The 22,743-nt window shown below is 42.9% G+C and overlaps 1 protein-coding gene across 3 annotated transcripts in view; it reads left to right on the top strand.

Moving 5' to 3' along the window:
- The window catches only part of ADORA1 (adenosine A1 receptor), a 189,864-nt gene extending 167,727 nt beyond the window's left edge, over positions 1-22,137 (top strand). For all 3 annotated transcript variants that reach the window (XM_077481656.1, XM_077481658.1, XM_077481657.1), the window contains one exon: positions 21,383-22,137. In XM_077481656.1, the coding sequence (XP_077337782.1) occupies positions 21,383-22,034 (652 nt within the window). In that variant the 3' untranslated portion in view covers positions 22,035-22,137. The remainder of the gene's footprint in view (positions 1-21,382) is intronic.
- Positions 22,138-22,743: the final 606 nt, after the last annotated feature.

Raw genomic sequence — 22,743 nt, 5'->3', positions numbered from 1 at the left:
CACCCCTGCCAGTGTTCAATAGTTTCTTATCCCTGGAACTGCAAGAGAGCTTGTTCTCGAAAAACAGACTTTCTGACTGGGTCACAAGGCAGGAATAAAGGAAAGAAAGCCTAAACAGGGGAACTAATATATCCATCACATCTAAGAATAAGCTGCAATATAATAAATGTTTGCTTTTGGGTTCAATACTGCTTTAAGCCTAATAAACAACTCTGGCCTGAAGGCTTTACAGCTCTAATTATACGAAAAGGGCAGATTATCTGGGCCCCCACCTTGTCACCATGTTTATTGGCATGCAAGAGGGATACACTCTGCCTTGGGAATTGGGACTTCCTAATGGCCCATAAGCTGAACCTCCTAGCGAAGATCCTTGCAACTAAACAGTGTGGAAGTAGGAGCCATAACAGGTCAAGATCACTTGATGCTATGACATCAACATTGGATATTTCTTGCTCAAATCTTTTATTTGGCAAGGATATAAAAAGATGTAGATTATACAGTACGCCATGCAACTGTTAACAATAGTCGTCTCCGCGCAGGGATCGGAAACATGTACCAAGACTCAAAGTATGGTTACTTTGTGGTGCATTACAAACTGCTGTGCAAGTAAAGCGATGTGTAAACTGTTGGCGCTATATAAATCCTGTATAATAATAATAATGTCTAATCGCTCATTTAGCCCATGAGCACTAATTTATTTTGATAGCCAGAATACTCTATTATTCTGGCCAATTAAATTAATTATTGCCCAAGCACTTGACGTGCCTAAAAGAGTCTATAAAAATGTGGCTTTGTGCGCATTTTTAATGCTGATTTTTTCCTCCCGGGAGAAAGGCGTTCAGGAGAGCTGGACAAATTCCGACACAATCAGAAAATCGTACGACAAAATACTACTTTCGAAGCGATCATAGAAGAATCTGACTGTACAAGAATCTGATCATTGGTACACAGCTTTCGAGAGATGATCACAATTGTTCATCCGAAATTATCCGAAGGGACTGCAGCGGCCATAACCTGTAGGGCAGCCTTGACTTATTGGGCTTACGGGTTACCTCCGCTTGGCTTGTACTTTCACGTCTAGGGGTTCCCAGGGTTGATACCCAACAACTTGGATGCTGACACCAATAATGTCCTTTTGAAAGTTTTTATTTTGCAGGGGTAACATCCAACAACACAGTCTCGTATAGGAACAGAGGGCAAGGGTGAAGAACTCAGGCACCTTGAAGTGCAGACATAACAAAGTCTCTAATACCACCCAGAGAGTAGCCACTCGCAGCTGGGCACGTCAAAGCTGGACAGATCTCTAGCCAGAGATTATGGCAATCAGCATGTTGATTCAGAACTTGTAAAATCTCTGAACGTGGACAAGTTGTAACTGAAAGTGAACAGGAACCTTTTTCCTCAGTACCTGGAACGTTCTCTGTCTCCTTGATAGTACTGGAAAAAGCGTGGATTCGTCAATGTCCTTCCCAACTTAGCAACCAGGCACTTCTCAGGATGGCCCTCCTCTGAAGAGTCCTCCCCCAGTCACTTTCACGAGCTGTGGGGCCCCTCCAAGCCGAGAGCACCACACCTTGAATCCACCCTCAGTTACTGCGCCTCGGACCAGCCGGTTCCGAGACTCGGGAACAGACGGATCCTTACCCCAGACCAGGCGGGTCTATTGGGGGTAACCGACAGAAGCATGTTGTGGGATGTCGAACACCCGTGACCGGGACCCCTCGCGGGGCTACCCCGGCCCTGGAAACAAGAACAGACCACTCGGGCCTCACAAACTCCTCTGAACACGTGACCTCAACATCTTAAGTACCCCTTCCCAGACTCCTCAGCGGGGCCCGGCACACCCACTGATTGGTTCTGAGAAAGCTGATACCCAAAACGTCCAACCAGGCCTGGTTCTGGCTTGTCATGTGCACTTCACTGGGCACATGACCAAGCAGAACTCTGACACAGCCCAGCCAAACTGATGTCAAAGTTAACCTACATAATTAACCATCAGAACCCCACTTCTGTTCTGAGGCAAAAACTAAATTTACACATGAATGACACTTTGTCCAAAATGTCATCCGCTACAGGACAAACACGAAAACTTTTCTTGTCCGATACCAGATCGTGCCATTTTCCTTTAATTAATAGAGTTTTTGTCCAAAAATACAACACATTACATCACTTCCAACGTTCTCTTCTGTACGAGAATTTTCATAACTTTAGTAACTTCTTCATTTTCAAAATGAGACTAGCATGCAAAAAGAAACCAAAAAAAAAACAGGCGACCATTCATCTAATCTCATCGTGTGCACCAGGCTTTAGAGTTAGGGCCCAAGTGGGCACATGCAGCGCGCTTTTAACATTAGTTGGTTAGGACATTTTCTGAAATCATTCAGAAGTCATTGCAGGTGTATTTAACCTGCATTTCACCTGCTTTGAGCTGCTTTTGTATTCCATTAGACTTGTATGCAGAGAGAAGTAGTTCTAAAATGAACAAAAACCTGTTGACACTGTTCTTTAAAGTGGAATTTAAAAAGAGGAACTACAGTCTGCTCACATAATTTGTAATAAAAATATATTTGCAATTCTAAAGCTTCCCTCCAACCACTTTGCATATTTTATATAATACTGTGATTCTGTACTTGCCAAATATGCTGCAGAAATCTCCCTCCATAAAGTCTGGCTGCAAACATTTTAAATGTGGGCAGCTAAAGCTGCTGCCTGTTCACTTCCTGGATTTTCACAGACACACAGAGGCACACCTCCAGCTCTGCAGCCCTGCAGCTCTCATTGGTCCTCCTATGACTCATCCCCCTCCCTTCCTGGCACACTCTCACGAGAGTGTGAGAGAACTGTGCATGATGTCATAAGCCTAGGCTAATGACCAGACAAGAAACAGGAAGTGGGCTGTATAAGGTATTTACTGGCAGAAAAAAATATTTTACTATCCATAGTTAAAACAACAAGGGCAGAAGATTAATAGATGGAAAGATGAAAAAAATACTGAAGGTCCACTTTAAGCCCAGAAACCAGACAGGCAGGATTTTTAATGCATAAGAGTCCTACTGTGTAATCAGTATATAATTTCAGCAATGCTGAGATTAAAACTCCTGGTGCTGAGTCTCTGCCCACCTCTTTCTACTGTGCCACTTACAAAGCACAGCACAGTAATGACATTGCAGCTGTGCTTTGTGAATAGCACAGCAGAGGCATGGAGGCACAGGACCAGGACTAATGTCTATCAAAGACTCCATTAGGATGCAGTGGGGTGTGGGAAGTATGGCTCTTGCTGTGAATTCCAGCAGCATTTAGCAAACATAGAACTCCTGAAGTATGAAAAGTTTAAGTGCAAGTTAAAAAAAATAGAGTATATTCACATTTTTTATCACATATTCAAAGTTCACAAATAAAGTAAAAATAACTGTACCTAGAGTTGGGCTTTAACAGAAAAAGGCTTTTTAAAGTGGTTGTAAATCTCAGAAATGAAATATAATCCCTCTATATGTACTTGTCTCAATCCAGAGCACTAAATCTCATTTCTGTCTGCTGCTTAATTTCTCTGCTACCAGCATAAATCTGTTTTTTGACACCAAGAGAAAAAAGATGACAGGAGAGGGCACTCACCTCGGCCCTGCCCACCGGTCCCTCTTCACTGGTGGCGATTGACAGCCATTGGCTCCCGCTGCTGTGTCTCAGCCAAGGAGGAGACAGAGAGCCAGGAAAGTAACAGCTCTCCTGCACATTGCTGGATTGAGATTGGGCTCAGGAAAGTACTGGGGGGGGGGGGTCTTCATACTGAAGACCTTCAGTCTTTGCAACCACTTTAATGAATGAATAACGATCGGCCAAAAAATAAAGCAGTCTTTGCCTCCACCTTTCACAGAACGAATGTACATACAGTTTCACAGGATTAATAGCTCTGCAAAAATATTTGTAGCGGGTGTCTCACTTTATAAAACGCGATCCTGCCAAGCTGGCCGGAACAATGTACACAGGCTTTCCAGCTTGAAATAGGGAGATCTGCTTGCAGCTGCAAGGGGGATTTTTCACCCCACCCTTCCTGTTTTCACTGACTGAGTAATGAAATGTGAGCTGACACACACACAGAGCTGTGCATTCAGCAGCCTCTCTTGTGCCCCTAATGGCCAGAAGAAGAAAATCAATTAAAGGCACAGTTACAACAGCCAATGGGAAAGACTGTACTGAACTGCAGAGAGACCTGCAATGGATTCTGGGACATGCAGTGTCCACACAGAACAGCCCCATAGACTGGTATACAGGGAGAAATACAAACCCCAGCAGGCTTTGCTGACAGGAAAGTAAAAGACTCAGTTTTGTGTACTGAGGTAAAAGTTCAGTCAGCCACGAGGGAGTAAAGAGACCAGACCTAGGAGAGAGGTGCTGTCTCTCTGATGATTTCTCTGCGTGATTCTGGCCTCCGCCGACTGTCAGGACATCCAGCCTGAGAGAGGGGGATCCCAGGTGCATATCAAGGCTCATCTCCACCAACAGTGAACCGTTCCAGTGTCAGGGGACCAGTCGGGTCGCCATAACAGCCTGCCTGTTCCAGGACATTTGTTTGGGCCTTGATCGCAGGATGTGGTGAGAGGGCATTTTGCCCAACTCCAGGGAATAGAGACACTGCACTACAGAAGGAGTTATTTCAACACTGTATACAGAAATCATTATGGGTAGTTATCTTGCTGACACTTGTAGTACCGCAGGAATAAAGGATAAGGCAATCCATTTCTGGGACACTGTCTACAGACACCATTGTCCTCTCACCTTGTTGAACAAAACCCTGCCTGTTTTACATGATAATCTGGGCCAGTAGTGTTGTTTGGCCCTGCTATCCAGGAGTTAAAGTGCACCAAGGAAAGTGGCTCGCTGAAGACACCAAAGCTTATCTTTACTTCAAAAGGACTGAAGCTACTAGTGTCATACAGATCCACACACACATATTCAGGGCTCTGTTACACATTGGGTGTGTGGGACAGTTTATCTATAGGGTTAAGCCATTACTTGTTGACTTGAATAGGTGTGTAAAGTTGGGGTCAGGGGACAGTGGAGAGAGGCCTGACACAAAGGGAGTCATTCCTCTGCTCTCCTCCGGCGTTGACTCATAGAGCCAACCTGAGTAAAGGTAACCAATCTAATTTAAAGTGCCTTATTGTGCTTTATTTACCCTTAAAATGTGTCTCTGCTCTCTGGGACATTCTCAGGTTTGGAATCCCCTAAAAGCAGTTTGAATATAGGATTGAGAACTATATTGCTCTTTAATCTCAGTTATTGATCTCTAGTTGATTACTTGATTATATAGTGTTACTGTCTGTTAACCTTCCATAGAAATATTGCAGTAAAGACAATTTCTGTGTTTTATCATAACGTGTGTTTCTCATTGGTCATTGCACTTACACTATTGCCAGGTGTGCCAGAGGGGGCTGAGGCTGTTATTAGGTCTGAGAGGCAGAGTAACAGCCCGAACCCTCTTCGGGGGTATCGGTAGATATTTATTATATAAATACGCTTCCCATAAATTCACTCCTAAACCCTGTGGACAGCCTTCCCATAATGCCTCTTTCACACTGGGACGCTTTGCAGCACTAAAAATAGCGCCTGCAAGTGCCCTGAAAGAGCCGCTGCTGTGTTTCCAGTGTGAAAGCCCCGAAGGCGGTGCGCTGACAGGACGGTAATAAAAGTCCTGCTAGCAGCATCTTTGGAGCGGTGAAGGGGTGGTGCATACACTGCTCCTTCACCGCTCCTGTACATTGACAGCAGCACTTTGCAGTGGTTTTAACTCTTTCTTAGGTGCAAGCAGGGGGTGAAAATGTGCCCCGCTAGTGGCCGAAAATCGCCGCAAAATTGGTGGTAAAGCACCGCTAAAAATAGTGGCGTTTTACCACCGGTGACGCCCCCCGCCCCAGTGTGAAATGGGTCTAAGAGTTGAAGCTGTTGAAGATGCTACAGCTGCAAAGGGTGGGCCAACGCAATATTGAACCCTGCAGACTAAGACTGGGATGCCATTAAAGTTCATGTATGTGTAAAGGCAGGCGCCCCAATACTTTTGGTAATATAGTGTACATTGATGTAGGCATGTGCACATCTGTCCTTACCCTCTGTAGTCATTAGCATTGGATAGGAAGCTTTAGATGTCAAACAGATTTGACAAATAGCCACATAATAAATAAATACATTTTTATTTACGATTTGAGATGTGGGAATGTGGGGACACTAGTGGAACAAGTGAATCGTGGATGATCTGTTGCTTTTGAACTTTTGTTGTGCACTTATCATTGTAGCCCTTGTATATGGGCTTTTATGGACTTTAAAGGAGTTGTAAAGGTAAATATTTTTTCACCTTAATGCATCCTATGCATTAAGGTGAAAAAACATCTGACAGTGCCAGTGCCCCAGCCCCTTCATTTTACTTACCTGACCCCTCAAAAAAAGTCCTGCGCTCGCTCCCGACGTCCTCTTCGCCACTCAGCCTGGCCGCTGATTGGCTAGAGTGGATGGATTGAAAGCAGCGCAGCCATTAGCTTGCGCTGCTGTCAATCACATCCAATCACGCGGCGCGCCGGGAGGCGAGGCCGAGTGATACAGCAGGCGTATAGCCGTTGGCTGTATCATGGGAGAGTGCCCACAAGTGCTTCTCACTATGCGAGGGAGCTCACATGAACGTGAGAAGTACTTGCGGGAGGAAGCCGAGACAGCCGCTGAGGGACCCCAGAAGAGCAGGTTCGGGGCCACTCTGTGCAAAACGAGCTGCACAGTGGAGGTAAGTATGACATGTTTTTTATTTAAAAAAAAATAAAAAAATGTACTTTACAACCCCTTTAAAGTGGTTGTAAACCCTTACAAACCACATTTTAATACAGGTAAGCATATAATAAGGCTTAACTGTAGCTACCCCGGATATCTCCTAAACCTGCACAGTTTAGGAGATATCCCCTGTATCAGCATATGCCGACATCATCGGCACATGCACACTCCCGCACGTCATGGCGGCTCCCGCACGTCATGGCGGCTCCCACACGTCATCGCTGCTCCGGCGAATCACAGCGCCGGAGCCCACGATACCTGGAAGTAACTCCGGAAACCATGTCGCCGGCCGGAAGCTGTGTACAGGGACTGTTGCGAGGGCTTCGATCTAAGGTATTTCATAATGAGCTAGTATTTTTTTATCTGTGTATCTGTATTTTTTACTCATGTGTCTTTCACTTAAGGCTCTTGTCATTCCGAATTGTGGGCCAAATTGCTGTGATGCTGTGCGCGAATCAAAATGGTGGCAAGTCAGTGCAATCCCAATGACACCCCGATCGCGGTGCAATTTTGCCTCAATTCGTTGGGTGACACCCAAAAGAAGTATAACTACTGATCTTTAGCGCTGCTTTATGCACTTATTTAAATTTTGGTCGTGATTGCATTTCATTTTAAAATATCTTTACTATATCACACTGTATTGTTGATTTTATATTGCGCAGACAAGTCCAGCATATGCTATGTGTGTTTTAGTATGCGCACAGCTTGACCCTGAAGTAATAAATTTTGTGCAATTAACGTACATAAGTTCTCTCTACCAGGAATACAAATGTAGATGGTCAGGAATGGCATTATGTATTCATTCAGGTTTGTGATATTATGAATCTTTAAAGCAAAATGATGCTCTTCTTCCTGTAAATCAAAGCGTTACATACAAGTGGCCATTAAACCACAATTTGCTTTGCACGAAAAGTTAATAATACACGCCTGCACACATTTTTGGTTTTTTTTGCCTTATTTAAGGCTCCGTGCACACTAGTATTTTTTTTAAGCTCCTATAAGCTATTATGAGCATTTTTTTTTCTGCTCCTAGAAGCTATTAGTTTTATCCCATGTGTCCATGCACACTATGTCATGTTAGAAGAGTTTTTTTCAAGCTTAAAGGGGTTGTAAACCCTCATGTTTTTTTCACCCTAATGCATCCTATGCATTAAGGTGAAAAAACTTTTGACACTGACCGGCCCCCTAGCCCCGCCCCCCCCCCCCCCCCCGTTTTACTCACCTGAGCCTGTTCGTTCCCTCCGCGGAGACATGCTCTACCTCTCTGCCCGGGGTTCTCGGCTCTTGATTGGATAGAGTGATAGCAGCACAGCCATTGGCTTTCGCTGCTGTCAATTAAATCCAATGACGGTATTTTGTGTCTATGGACTCAAATGCTGGACTCGGGAGCGCGCCCGCAAGGTAACCCCCAGTGAGAGCGCTTCTTCTAGGGGGTTTACCGATGTGAGGAGGAGCCGCAAGCACTGTTGGGGGACCCCAGAAAATTATGATCGGGGCCACACTGTGCAAAACGAACTGAGAGTGGAGGTAAGTATGATATGTTTGTTTCTTAAAAACAACCACTTAAAGAGTTAAGGAGCAGAAAAAAAAAATTTGCAAGAGTTTTTTCCCAGTAGAAAAAAATGGCAAACACTCCCAACCTCTTTTCTTCAAGCCTTTTTTTTTTATGTACTGTAAAAACACACATGAAACGCTAATGCTACTAAAACACTACTGCAAGCAGGCACATAAATGCTTTTATCAGTTTTTCATCCAGTGTTTTTTTTTTGCCTTTTTTAAGCTCATAAAGGCCTTGGAAATGGCCTTATTGAAAGTAGAGCTGTGACCTTCCATTAACCACTTTCAGACCGGACCATTTTGCTGGCTTAAGACCAGACCACTTTTTGCAATTCGGCACTGCGTTGCTTTAACTGACAATTGCGCGGTCGTGCAACGTGGCTCCCAAACAAAATTGACATATTTTTTTTCCCACAAATAGAGCTTTCTTTTGGTGGTATTTGATCACCCCTGCGGTTTTTATTTTTTGCGCTATAAACAAAAAAAGAGTGACAATTTTAAAAAAACACATTATTTTTTACTTTTTGCTATAATAAATATCCCTTGAAAATATATATACATTTTTTTTTTCCTCAGTTTAGTCCAATACATATTCTTCTACATATTTTTGGTAAAGAAAATCGCAATAAGTGATTATTGATTGGTCTGCGCAAAATTTATAGCGTTTACAAAATAGGGGATAGTTTTATGGCATTTTTATTAACAATTTTTTTTTACTAGTAATGGTGGTGATCAGCGATTTTTATTGTGACTGCGACATTATGGCGGACACATCGGACATTTTTGACACATTTTTGGGACCATTGTCATTTATACAGAAATCAGTGCTATACAAATGCACTGATTCCTGTGTAAATGACACTGACAGTGAAGGGGTTAGCCAGGGGGTGGCAGTGTAGGGGTTAAGTGTGTCCTAGGAGCGTGTTACTAACTGTGGGGGGCTGGGCTGTGTGTTAGTGAACACTGATCTATGCTCCAATCACAGGGAGCAGAGATCAGTGTCACTTGTTGCTAGGCAGAATCCCCGTGAGACGATTGCGTGTATCCCCGCGGCGATCGAGTCCACGGGACCCACGACCGGACTCACGGGGGTCCCGACCAGCACGCGTGCGCACCACCGCCGGCGCGCACGCGATGGCAGGGCAGCAATTTCAAATGGACGTACCTGTATGCTAATTTGCCTGCCCGTGACATTCTGCCGACGTACATCGCTGTGCGCTGGTCGGGAAGTGGTTAAAAAAGAAAGTGTTTTAGCGCCTAAAGTGTTACTAAACCCAGGATCCTGCATTCATTATATCTGGTCTTTCACAGTACACAACTTGCAAATGCAATTATTTTAGTAAACATATAGGCTGCTTTCACACTAATGCGCTTTACAGGCGCTACAGCGCTAAAAATAGCACCTGTAAAGAGTCTCTCTTGTCACTCTTTCACACTGGAGCGGTGCGCTGGCAGGACAAAAAAAGTTCTGCAAGCTGCATCTTTGAAGCGCTGTAGAAGCGATGTATACTATACTATTCCAAACTAAAAAAAGGTTAACTTATCCTTTAAAGCAGAACAAATTTTTTATTTTTTTAAATTCTTTTTAGTTCTTTCCGTTATTCTCATAGCCCATCGCTTCCAAGTTTTAATGATGTGCGACATGAATGGGTGTGTCAGTTTGCAGCCTGAGCTCGTAATGTAATGCTGCATAAAACAGCACTTGCTGCCAAAGATTTTTTGAACACCAAGCAATTATTGCTGAATATGTTATCTGCTATTTTCATTCTTTAAAGCGTGACTCCACTTTTGTTAAGAAAAAAATAATCCCCTCTGGGTGAGAATGTCATTGGCTATAGCCAGCAAGCCTGATGTTGTTATCTTGCTGGCAGGGAGGGCTCCCCGCCGGCAGAATACAATCGCACAGCAGGAGTAATTCCCCCATCCACCTCGGATGTGGGGATGGGAGAATAAGGTAATTCTTGTATGTTCAACACGTTGGTTGAATGGAAAAAAATGCCGTGGCTGCAGGAAAGAAATGTTCTCGATTTCCCCATCAATACAGAAAGTGTTGATGCAGGAACCTCTCCTGCCGGGCCATTGTCTTCTCCCAGCAGAGAGGGATTCCTGCAGCAATACTGTTTGAATCTGACAGGCTGGTTGTACCTAAGCTAATCGGTCGATCAACTTGGAACATTCAGCCTACCCATTAATGGTCTGAATCAGCAGGACCCGGCTGAGATTCGAACGATCTTCAAGCTCTCATCTGTCTCCTACAGACTGTCCCCTTGCTACTCTAGCTCCCACCCGTCTCTCCTAGGTAGAGCCCTCCTGACTCCTGGAAAGATACCTTGTCTATCAGGGTGGAGCCCAGATCCATAGTCTGGTCTCCTCTAAAAGCCCAGCACACACATGCACAAGCAGTGTGCCAGTTATTCACAAAACATGGATCCAGGATTGGAGTTCTCTAAGGAATCTTCAAGCTGCAGGTCCCAAATTTACCAACTGAAATGCTAGTTTTTGAATTACTGGGGTGACAGCCATGCAGACCAATTTGATGCAGTGTGGTTTGAGCATTTACAGGCTGACCCCCCCCCCCCCCCCAGCTCCTTCAACCCCTGTAGCAATGCTGGCAGCACTCATATGTCTATTTCCCAAAGACAGCCTCTGGATATGACGCTGAGCATGTGCACTCAACTTCTTTAGTTGACCATTGCAAGGCCTGTTCTGAGTGGAACCTGTCCTGTTAAACCACTGTATGGTCTTGGCCACCATGCTGCAGCTCAGTTTCAAGGTCTTGGCAATCTTCTTACAGCCTAGGCCATCTTTTTGTAGAGCAACAATTCTTTTTTTCAGATCCTCAGAGAGTTCTTTGCCATGAGGTGCCATGTTGAACTTCCGGTAACCAGTATGAGGGAGTGAGAGCGACAACCCCAAATTTAACACACCTCCTCCCCATTCACACCTGAGGTATATTAATGAGTCACATAACACCGGGAGGGAAAATGGTTAATTGGGCCCAATTTGGATATTTTCACTTAGTGGTGTACTCACTTTTGTTGCCAGCTGTTTAGATATTAATGGCTGTGTGTTTGCTTATTTTGAGGGGACAGAAAATGTACACTGTTATACAAGCTGTACACTCACTACTTTACATTGTAGCAAAGTGTCATTTCTTCAGTGTTGTCACATGAAAAGATATAATAAAATATTTACATAAATGTGAGGGTACCCAGTCCTAGATTCCAGTCACCATTAGCACATGGTTAGGCCTTACGCTGAATAAGTCTCAACAGTTGAATAATAGCCATTCGCTGGCAGGGGTCTGCACTCCCCTTTAGTGTAGCAACCAATACCATGAAAAAGGACATTTGTGCTAACTGAAACAACTTGGTGGACTACTGATCCCAGAAAGTCCAATGAAAATCCTGTCAACCCTCCTGGCTGCAACAACTTGACTTCAACAACACCATAGTATCTCCCTCTGGTTTCACATCCAATCCTGGCATGTCTCTCCCAGAGCTTCTCACTGTGCTTCTCACTCACCGGCCCCAGCATGGTCCCCTCCTGAATAACTTCCCCGCGAGTGCATCCAACTGTCCTCCTCCTGCTCCTGTTCCAGGACACCTCTCTGTGACCATGTAGAGAGAGGTTCCCTCCCAGCTCCCAAGCTCCAGGCCCGAGTTCACCCCCCCAGAAAGGGGTTTTCCTCAGGGGCCATAACAGTCTAATACTCCATCTTCCACCGACAACTCCTCCCCCAGCAGGCTAACCATGAGAATATATAGGAGACCTACCCCATGCCAATCATAGTTGGGGATTGGTCAGAGCTCCCAGATACACTCCATGTCACTCTCACTCTCTGCCTCTTTTACAGAACCCTCTGTAAACAAAGGAGGCGCCAGAGAGATAAAGTACTTGTCAGTCACCTGCTGCTACCCTAAACCACTCTCCAGCCCCCAGATCAAAAACAAACAGGCCTAGTTCACAGCTAGGCCTGCCTAAATTTACCTGCACTGGCTGTAACAAAAACACTACTCTACCTAAGTTAGAGGGTGCTACATTATATATACACACACACAAACGTGTGTGTGTGTGTGTGTGTGTCTCAGTCATTATGGTTTACAAGATCTTTAAATAGCAGCCTGCTTTCTTTAATATCTGCTTTCTATATTTCCACAATCAATTCTTAGCGCTTATGACACATAAGGCTTTGATTCTTCTTTTTAACATTCAACACAGTGTGCATGTAGAGATTAAAAAAACATTGGACTCTTCAAAGGCCTTTGCTGCAAGTACACACCGAGACCTTTCATTACCAGCAAGGTCATAGTCGTTTTTTTTCTGTAAGTGATTCTATCTCCCTCCATGTGAATACTCCAGCTTTATGTTGGATTCCTGTTGATAAAATGGATAAAATACACATTAATTTTCTATTCTACAGAGGGGTAATCCTGCTATATATTAGAGAAGAGAAATCTCAGAGAAAATTATTTCATTTATTAATGTTATTATTGGATAGATTTTTGAATAAAAGCCTCCATAAGTCTAATAAATGCTGTCATGCAATTTTTGTGCTGAAATAACACAATTCATCTATAGGACCAGGCAAAGAGCAGATCACCTTGGAGCATGAGCTTAAAAAGGGTCCCATCAGGCTATTTAATGTAATAAATAGAAGGGCAAATGCAGTTTGAATCCTGACACTTGCTGCTTCTCAGACAGAAAGGGCTCGACATATGGGGTCCAATGTGTTTAAACAACATATTGCCACATCCGATTTAATTTGCAGCTGTATTTTTAGCTGCTGCAGTGTATGCTAATGCCATCTGATTCATCAAAGGGTGACGTTTTCATGCATTAATGATATATGTAGATGCCCATACATTATTAATACCCGAGATGTTTCCCTCCCAGTGTTATCACCTAACTGAAAATATTTATAGTCAGTTAAAATAGAAAATCTGGGTGCTTACAAACCTTTAGCCTTTTACCTGCTATAATCAGAGGAAAACCTAGTAATACACAAGGCTTACACTTAAAAAAAAAAAACCCTAGAAGAGCCTCATCTGCCAATCATATGTCATGGTGGCCCATGGCAAGAGGATCAATGGGCTTCTTCACACCATGGACAGCCAAAACAATGAGAGGAGAGGGTCTAGAAATATAGAGGGGAAAAAAAAGATTCTTGGGGTTTTTTTAAATTGTTTTTATGACGCAAGGTTTTTACCATATACAGCAATCTATACAACCGGCCTTTAACGCCCTCCCAAGAGATAACTTTACTGTCTATGCTTCCTGGCTCCATAGCCTCCCAAAAACGTACCCTACTGCGCTTCTTCCTGTCAGCCGCTAGACAGCTTATCCCCTTATTCTGGAAAACTACAACCACCCCCACATTGACCTTGTGGGTCTCCGCGGTCAATCACATCATGCGCATGGAAGAGATGCTGGCCCTCGAGAATGACACCTTTGACAAATGTAAGACCCTATGGGTTATTTGGATAGACTATTCTACCTCAGACTCCCTTAAAGCATTATGGACACCCCTGGGCCAACCCAGCAGTACATGTTGATTGCATAATGCAGGTTCGATATACCAAGGTCTGCTTGATCCCCCCTCTACCTCTGTCTTCCCTCTCTCTCCCTCTTCCTCCCTCTATTACTCTTTTCTCAACCTCTTTCCCCCTATCGGTCTTCTTTCTTTCTAATTTATCTCACAGTCAGATGTTGTACTACACAATAGTATGGGCTCTCACTGCTCCTTGTAAAGAGTATCACCGTCTCTTCTAGAAGACGGTGGTGTGTTAGTGCCTACAACGGTAATGTTTCCAATGATAAACGAAAAGTGAGACTTGCACTGTATTACCCTATGTCATGGTCATCTGAAAGATATTTGTATTGTATTATTTTATTTGGTTAAAAACAATAAAAAAACATATTTGACTCTAAATTATTTTTATGAGCTTTATCTTTAATGTGACACCTTTCTTTTTCCATTTCCCCAGCAGCACATTCCTTTTCTTTGCTTGCTCCTTTCAGCAGTTGAGAGCAAGGAAAGAAAGATCTGTGTAAATGCCAAATTGGGTAAGAGTCCCCAAGTGACAATGCTGAGAGAATGCGCTGCTTACTGGAAATAAAAAGCCGTGCCATTTCTAGGGTTACTACTACATTTTAGAGAGGAGGCCCTTCCCTGTTGTGCCAGGGACGGGGGCTTTTTTTATTCTGATGGGTTTTCTAATCTTAAAACAAGTGACCAATAGTCCCCCTGTAATAATATGATAAAATAGTGATCTTAAATTATCAACCACACACTACTGGCCTACAATAAAAATCAGCATTACCCACTTCAATACAGGGCACTTATACACCTTCCTGCCCAGACCAATTTTCAGCTTTCAGCACTGTTGCACTTTGAATGACAATTGAGCGGTCATGCTACACTGTATCCAAACTACATTTTTATAATCTTGTTCCCACAAATAGAGCTTTCTTTTGGTGGTATTTGATCACCTCTGAGATTTTTATTTTCTGCTAAACAAATAAAAAAAATACAGAAAATTTGGAAAAAAATGTTTTTGTTTCAGTTACAAAACTTTGTAAATAAGTAATTGGGGCACTGATGGGCACGGATGAAGTGGCACCAATCAGGTGGCACTGATGATGGACACTGATGGGCACTGATATGCAGCACGGATGGGCACTGTTAGGTGGCACAGATGGGCACTAATATGCAGCATGGATGGGCACTTATAGGTGGCACGGATGGGCATGGATGGGCACTGATAGGTGACACTGATGTACTGTAATGTATGGTACTGATGGATGCCAATCAGTGCCAAACAATAATGCCTGCCAATCAGTGATGCCCATTTTGGGCACTGATTGGCATCCATTGTGGGCACTGTTTGGCATCCCTGTTGGTCTAGGGTGGCATCCCTGGTGGTCTAGGGTGGCATCCCTGGTGGTGGGCATCCCTGGTGGTCTGGTGGATTTCCTGGTGGTCCAGTGTGGGCATCCTTGGGGGGACTGCTCTGATAATCGATCAACACAGACCCACCCTGTCAGAGGAGCAGCCAATCGGCTCTCTTCTACTCACGTCTGACAGACGTGAGGGAAGAAAAGACAATCACGGCTCTTCCTGTTTACATCGTGATCTGCCGTGATTTGGTCTCTGACAGAGACTCTTTACCTAGATTGGAGTTGCGGAGTGTGTCAGATGGGCACACCGCAACAACAATTGCCCCGGAGGCACACAGCGGCTTAATATCCTGAAGACGTCATATGACGTCCGGTCAAGATATTAAAAACACTTTGCCGCCATCATTTTGCTATATGGTGGGCGGCAAGTGGTTAAAGTGTACGTAAGCATAAGTCTTGTTTGACAAATCTCATTGTATACATTTTCCATGATTGTGAATCTGTTGCCAAGTTTTTTACTTGGAGATCCTGCTTCTTGCAAGCTGACAATGTTAAACCACTCCCTCATTATTAGCAACAGAAGTATCAGCTTGTCTTTTCAGCTCCTTCAGTTGGCTGTAGAGATGCACAGCAGATTGACCACCTAATGACCAGATAAAGAAGTTCAGTGGCTTAACCTTTGCCAACCTGCAACAGAACTGCTATTGCTGGCAGTATCTCCAGGTACAATGCCAGCAATACTGAAAAATCGATTGTGGGCTTGTTTGTTGGATGACACAAGCAGGCAGCTAGCCCTCATGAATGCTGGCCATATTTTGCTAAATACGTTTATTTCCCTATCATCCTCACCTTCTTTTGGTGGCTATATTCAGACTTTCCTGAAATATTTTATTCAGACAAATGCCATATTTCATTCAGACAAAATCAACTGCTGAAAGGAGCAAGCAAGGACCACTAAATGGAGTTGCTGATCATAGGAAATCAATGCAATAAAAATACAGCCATAATTCATGAGTGCCAGAAGAATGCTGGTGACCTTTGTCCAACAGATTTTTTTATACCTAGACTCCTACTTCTGATAGTCAGGTGCTGTGTACATTCAAGGATATTTTCTCTGTCAACCAAAATTCAGTTGCACTCAAACCTATAGAAAATCACAATCAGTGAAAGACATGTCACAACAAAAATCCAAATGAAAATCTGTTTGTCAAAATCACTTTTCCTTTTGTTTGATAGTAAACAATATCAAAGTAAGGCGCTCAACACATACAGTATTTTGTGAGAAGACTACTCCATAAAAAAACATATACAGTCATTAATGATGCAAAAACATGTTGGCGTGCAAACACTGTCACTTCCGGTTCCTATAGAAGTCACTTCTGGGCCCAGATATCCGGTCTTTGGAGTGCACACCAGACTCCATTGAGTGGAGCAGCAATTCTTTCACGGAGCTATTTACATTGGTGCTAATTCTGGGCACTTAGGCTGGGTTCACATATATGCGAATTGGATGCGAAGCAATTTGCATGACAGGCGAGTGTGACCGGCTCTCAATGGAGCCAGTCCACATAGGTCCAGGTCAGCCGCGGTCCAGATTGCAGAAGGGTCCTGTGCATCTTTGGGGCCAGTTCAGGTGCAAATTCAGGCAAAAATTTGCACCGGACCCCATGGTGTGAACCGCAACCGCACATATGTGAACACGGCCCTAAATGTGTGAGTGGGCATTTTATATATTTTTATGTTTGTGCTTTTATTTATAGTTTAATAAATACTACACTATAAGAACTTTATTTTCTGGTTTGGGTGGCTGCATAGAGTCCAGTGAAGAGGAAGGAATTTGCAGAAGGAATTACCTGGACCTTCACAAATGGCATCTTTGATTTGCTAAACAGAGTGGCCAGACCTTTGTTCATTTTGAGAACATGGGCTTGTTGTGATTGTACAGTATATATGTGGTGGTGGGTGGTTGTCTGGTGCACAATATAAGAGAAGCATGTGGAAGAACTGAAAGTGTTTTGGAGACACACTTGGTGGAGAAATTGGAGCATCACTAGTGAACTGTGTCTCATTGCTTGTTATACGAGTGTTCTTCAAAAAATTTCCGCACTTTTTTTAATTCTATTACAGAAAAAGTGTGGGAACTTTTTGAAGACCCCTCGTATATTCTCATTATTGCATCTTTCATGGCTTTTTTTTTTTTTTTTCTATAGCGTAGTTTTTCCCTATTTTTTATCTTTTTTTGCATAATATGTGATGAGCACCTTACTTTGATATTGTCCTGTTTTTAAGTTGTGTGGTCACACTTAAAGGGGCAACTTCACGTTGTTTATTAATTTGACAATTTTGGCACAGAAGGCTGGCGTTTTTATAATCTTTGCATTGTGTTTATTAGTATCTCTAGTATCTTTTTGTGCTTTCAGATGTCCCTTCCCTTTTGTATCTATCCTTTCTACACTTTAATTTCTGTGGGCAGGTTTTCATTTTTAGGGAATAGTTATTTAAACTTGGACAAAAGAAAACACAATGGTGTTTTATACTAATGGCAAGCAATCAGGTTTCAAAATTGATTAGTAACCCTAAACAACGTTATTCTTTTTCTATTCTATAATTTTAATGAATTGGTACCTCTAGCGTTTCATGTTTTTGCATATAATGTTGCTGTACAAAATAAATGGATAATAATATGGCAAAGTCTGTCTATTCAGAAGTACTGGCTCCAATATGAAATGTTCAATCATGATTTAATCCATTATTGTACTGTTTAGCAAACCTTGTATGTTTTCATTGCATTTGAATATCAGCATAATAGTCTGTCTGAAATGATGATGGTGTTTTGAAGCAGTGACAAATGTGTATAGCTAGAGCACATCAGCCAAACGGATAAAGGTCCGTGACTTCACTACAAACACAGCCAACTGCATGTGACACTTATAAGGACAGAGCATTGTGAGCGATTGGTAGAACAGCCGCCACCATTGTAGTGTGCCCAGAAGGGTTCAGTGCTCTTGTTGTCCATGAATCACAGATGTCCCACTATCTGAGCCAAATACTGGAGGGGGAAATTATTCTCATTCAGCAGAGATTACATTTGATTACCAAATTCTTTGTTATTTTATGTCATTTCATTCTCTTTTTTTTTATGTTTTCAAGCCAACTAAGGAAGGGTCTAATGTAAAATACAACTAAAGGATCTGGTATGGCAATCTAAAAAAGTAATAAATCCAGTTACAACATGAGGCATAAGCCTCATAAAGTTAACAAAAACGTAATTTACCTGACAGGGACAAATTCTCTTTTAAATGTGTTTGACCTTCTCCCCCTTGCAGACACTGCAGCTCAAAGTGTGATATTTTCAGAAACAGGGGCATTGCAGTCAATCCAGAAATTAGAGGGCAAAACTAGATGTGTCCAGGAGCTGATAGACAAGCTACAGGCTTGTGAATCGGCAGTGACAATGCCGATAGCCACTCCCTGCAACATGTTTTTATCCCACTGTGGCACAAGCAAGCACAATCTACATGAGTGGCAACTGTGCTTTGGAATCTGGAGCAGTGCAGCGTAGTTGCCACAGCATCACAGGAAGCCACATTGATTGGACTGCACTTCACTGCAGGCTAAGCAGGTGTTTGTGGGACTTTACAGGGGGACTAGCAAAAAACTAAGTACAAATGCACTTATAATTTAGTGTTACTTTTTTTTATTAGAAGGCCATAACTGTACTTTAATAGAGAGGCAGGAGAATTACAGTGATGGTGTGTGTTTGTGCGTAATATGTGTGTATATAATATAAAACGATTATGGCCTATACCAGGGGTGCCCAACCTTTTTAAGAGCGAGGGCCACTTAAGCGACTTGGTAACTGGTCGCGGGGCACAATGAAAGAGTAGGCGGATGATAGGTCCACGCATGGACACAGCCCACTCTACTCTATGGGTCCTCTGATCTGCTCCACCCAGACAGAAGGGGATTGATCCCTTCTGTTTTTTTTTTATTACTGAATCAGATTGGAGGTAGGCGGGTGTAAATGGACACAAATCTGTTTACATCTGCTGTTTCATAGAGGTGAAAGGAGGGTCCGACCGATTGTGTGAAAGGAGCCTTTCACACTAATGCGCAGTGCACCTGTGTCTTTCCTGCAGGTTAGCTACACTTTGCCATAGACTTCTATTATATCCTGCAGGTATGGTGCACTTTCTGAAAGCACACCAAACCCGCAGGTAATAACAGAAGTCTATGCCTCAGTGCATGTAACCTGAAGGTGCACTGCACCTGCCGATCAATTTGCAGCCCAGTAACCACTGTGAAGATATGCCCATATATATACTGCAATTTTAGTAATAAACTGACCTTTAATAACAGAATTCCATTCAGGTATTGCCTGCTGTTGCTGTCCCAGGCAGAGTGCAATTGGTATCACTCCGCCTGTGGCAGGAGACAGTGCTATACAGGAAGCATCGGCTTATACAGCTCTGCTCCACAGCCGCTTTCTTTGTCGGCTTCATTAACAACACAGATGCTCTGGGATGGCGGGTCGGCAACCCATGATCTGGGCTTGCCAATGTGCCATCCCACAGTAGGAGGTCGCGGGCCAAATCAGAGGGCTCCGCGGGCCACATGTGGCCCTGGGCCACTGGTTGGGCACCCCTTGCCTATACAGTAGTATGTTAGTTAAAGATGAATTCCAGGTATCTGGCCAATGCCTCTGGAAGCTGGATATCACTGAAGCAGACACCGCTACTCCAGGGATCTCCCTTGCTCTTGGGTCCTGTGCTGAGCAGTCAGCCTGATGTATTATAAACACAGTGGGTTTGATGCTCAGAATGGATGCCTTAGTGAATGCTTTGAATGTTCTGAATAAATGCTAAAAAAAGTGTTCTGGATGGAAAAGGTGTAGAGGCAGGGCAGTAAGATCATGTCCATGCAGAGCTGCTGAACTCCTGTGTTTAGAATACATCAGTACAGAACTCAAAAGTAAGAGAGATCACTGGACTGTGTCTACTTCAGTGATTTGTAGCTTCCACAGGCGTCAGCCAGGTATTGCACATACAGAGTTAAATTGGTTCAAAAAGCTGGACCAATGTAACTATGTGAAAACATACCATACCTGGAATTCATCTTTAAGCGCATGTACCCTCTCCAGTGGAAAAGCAGCTACTTATGTCCTACTCCATTCTACATCTTGATTCTTTTGAGCTAGACATCCCTGGTCTATGGACATTGAAAGTCTTCTTTTACTTAAGCATAACTGTCCTGTGAAAGAACGCTATGTGCTTGAGGATGCCTTTAACTGTCCCTCTGAAAATTTATCTGAGATTGATCACTTTTCAGAGGGTGGTTGACAGGTGGCTATGAAGGGATATGTCGCTTCCTCATCGTCTGTTTTAACCATGAAAAATCTGCACCACCGCAGGCATTACAGGTGGTTGCAGTTCAGCCCCAATACATTTTTCTAAGGCATGTGTACAGCCCTGAACAGCTGCATGTTCTCTAAGTGGACAATTGAGGAAGGGGAGGGTTTTGGGGAGGGGGGCGTTAAAACCATAAATTAACTGCCGAATTTTACTTCCAGCCCCCCCCCCCTAAATCACCTAATGGGTTCTTTTGATTCTGGGGGATTCTGGTGACAAGATCTTTGCTCTTAAGGTTGCACACCTTCTAAGACTAGTTATGATTCAAATATTTTACTTTCTGGGTTGCTGACCTGAACTGGGCATGCAGATTAGAAAATCCCATTAAACCCAAGTTCCTGATCTGCATACTTTTGTTGGATTAGTGGTTTAAAGTCTTTAAACCACTTTAAACCACTGGATTAGTATGATGAGTCATCTTTACCAACCTCCAAATTCTCTCCATACAGTCTTTTTTTGAAGGAACGCTATGCTTAGATAAATAAGAGGGCACCATTGCCTCTATTACCTGTGCTTTTTAGGAAATCCAGGCATTTGGGTTTTTCTTAGGAGCTCTGGTTCTCAAGGTGTCTTACCTGCCATGACAGTCCCTCCAAAAACCTCCTATCCTTTTATACTGTATTTGCTTAATATTCGTGATGTGACTGTAGTAAATGACTCCTTTACATAATTACCCGTTGATTAACATATATCTTTTTCCTTTTCAGTTACAAAAGTTTTGTAACAGCCAGAAGAGCCGTGATTGCCATAACTGGATGCTGGGTCCTGTCTTTCATTGTTGGCTTGGTTCCCATGTTTGGATGGAACAATATAAGCAACCTGAGAAAAGAACAGAACTCCACTTTTGGTGAAATATTTATAACCTGTGAATTTGAAACTGTGATCAGTATGGAATATATGGTCTACTTCAATTTCTTTGTCTGGGTACTTCCTCCCCTCATCCTGATGCTAATTATTTATTTGGAAGTATTCAACCTAATTCAGCGACAGCTTAACAAGAAGGTGTCTTCCAGCTCAAAGGACCCACAAAAGTACTATGGAAAGGAACTGAAAATTGCCAAGTCATTAGCTCTGATCTTATTATTATTCGCTCTAAGCTGGCTACCACTACACACATTAAACTGCATTACACTGTTCTGCCAGACTTGCAGCACCCCTATGATCATAACTTACATTGCTATTTTTTTGACCCATGGAAACTCTGCTATGAACCCCATTGTCTATGCCTTCCGTATTGAAAAGTTCAGATTTACGTTTTTGTACATCTGGAAGAAATATTTCTGCTGCAAAAGTGGAAGAGAACTTAACAGAGCGAACACAACGAACATTGAGAGATCTTGTTCAAAACATGTCCTCTAAAGTACCCAGGTTTTGTATACTATAATACTCCAAATAAGCAAATAACCACTGTCTGTCCAACTGTCCATTTTAACAATAAAGTGCTGTTAAATGATATGCAGAATTCAGCTTCAGCATATTCTGTTTGTTTACATCTGCTGCAAACTTTTCATGTGTATATAGTAAATACAGACTTATCCAGGATCTTACTAACACAGATGCATATGGGAGTGTAAACCCTAAATGTCGTTCAGTATTAACTTCTATTACACATAATGATACCGCCACCATGTGTTCACATTGAGCATACGCTGGTGGAAAAACAAAGGTGACCATTTTATAATGTTGAAATTGAAATTATACAATCTTGTTTTTAGTGCATATTGATTATGAAAAGGGATCATCACTTTCAAACCGTTGTAAGCGAAAGGTGGATGAGGAGAGTCCACTGCAACCTTATAGCTCTTATTTAAAAAGGATTACACTACTTCAAGGTGCATGCAAATGCTTTTTTTTTCATAGACACTGATAGTAAATTCTTTTAGAACGTTGAAAAGAGCAAGAAAAAACATTGTATCATCGCTACTTCAGTATCCTACTCTTGTTTTATAAATCAAAATAGATAAATGTAGCCTCTCAACCAAGTTCCCGAGGTGCTTCCTATCTCTAAATGAAAAGCTTTAAAACCTACTATGTGGACGCACATTAACCAAATGACTATAGAGTACAG

This window comes from Lithobates pipiens, unplaced genomic scaffold, assembly GCF_037356315.1.
Source record: "Lithobates pipiens isolate NorthernLeopardFrog02 unplaced genomic scaffold, aLitPip1_a1.2 Scaffold_16, whole genome shotgun sequence".
Classification (NCBI taxonomy): domain Eukaryota; kingdom Metazoa; phylum Chordata; class Amphibia; order Anura; family Ranidae; genus Lithobates; species Lithobates pipiens.
This window is presented reverse-complemented; position numbering and strand designations above follow the sequence as displayed.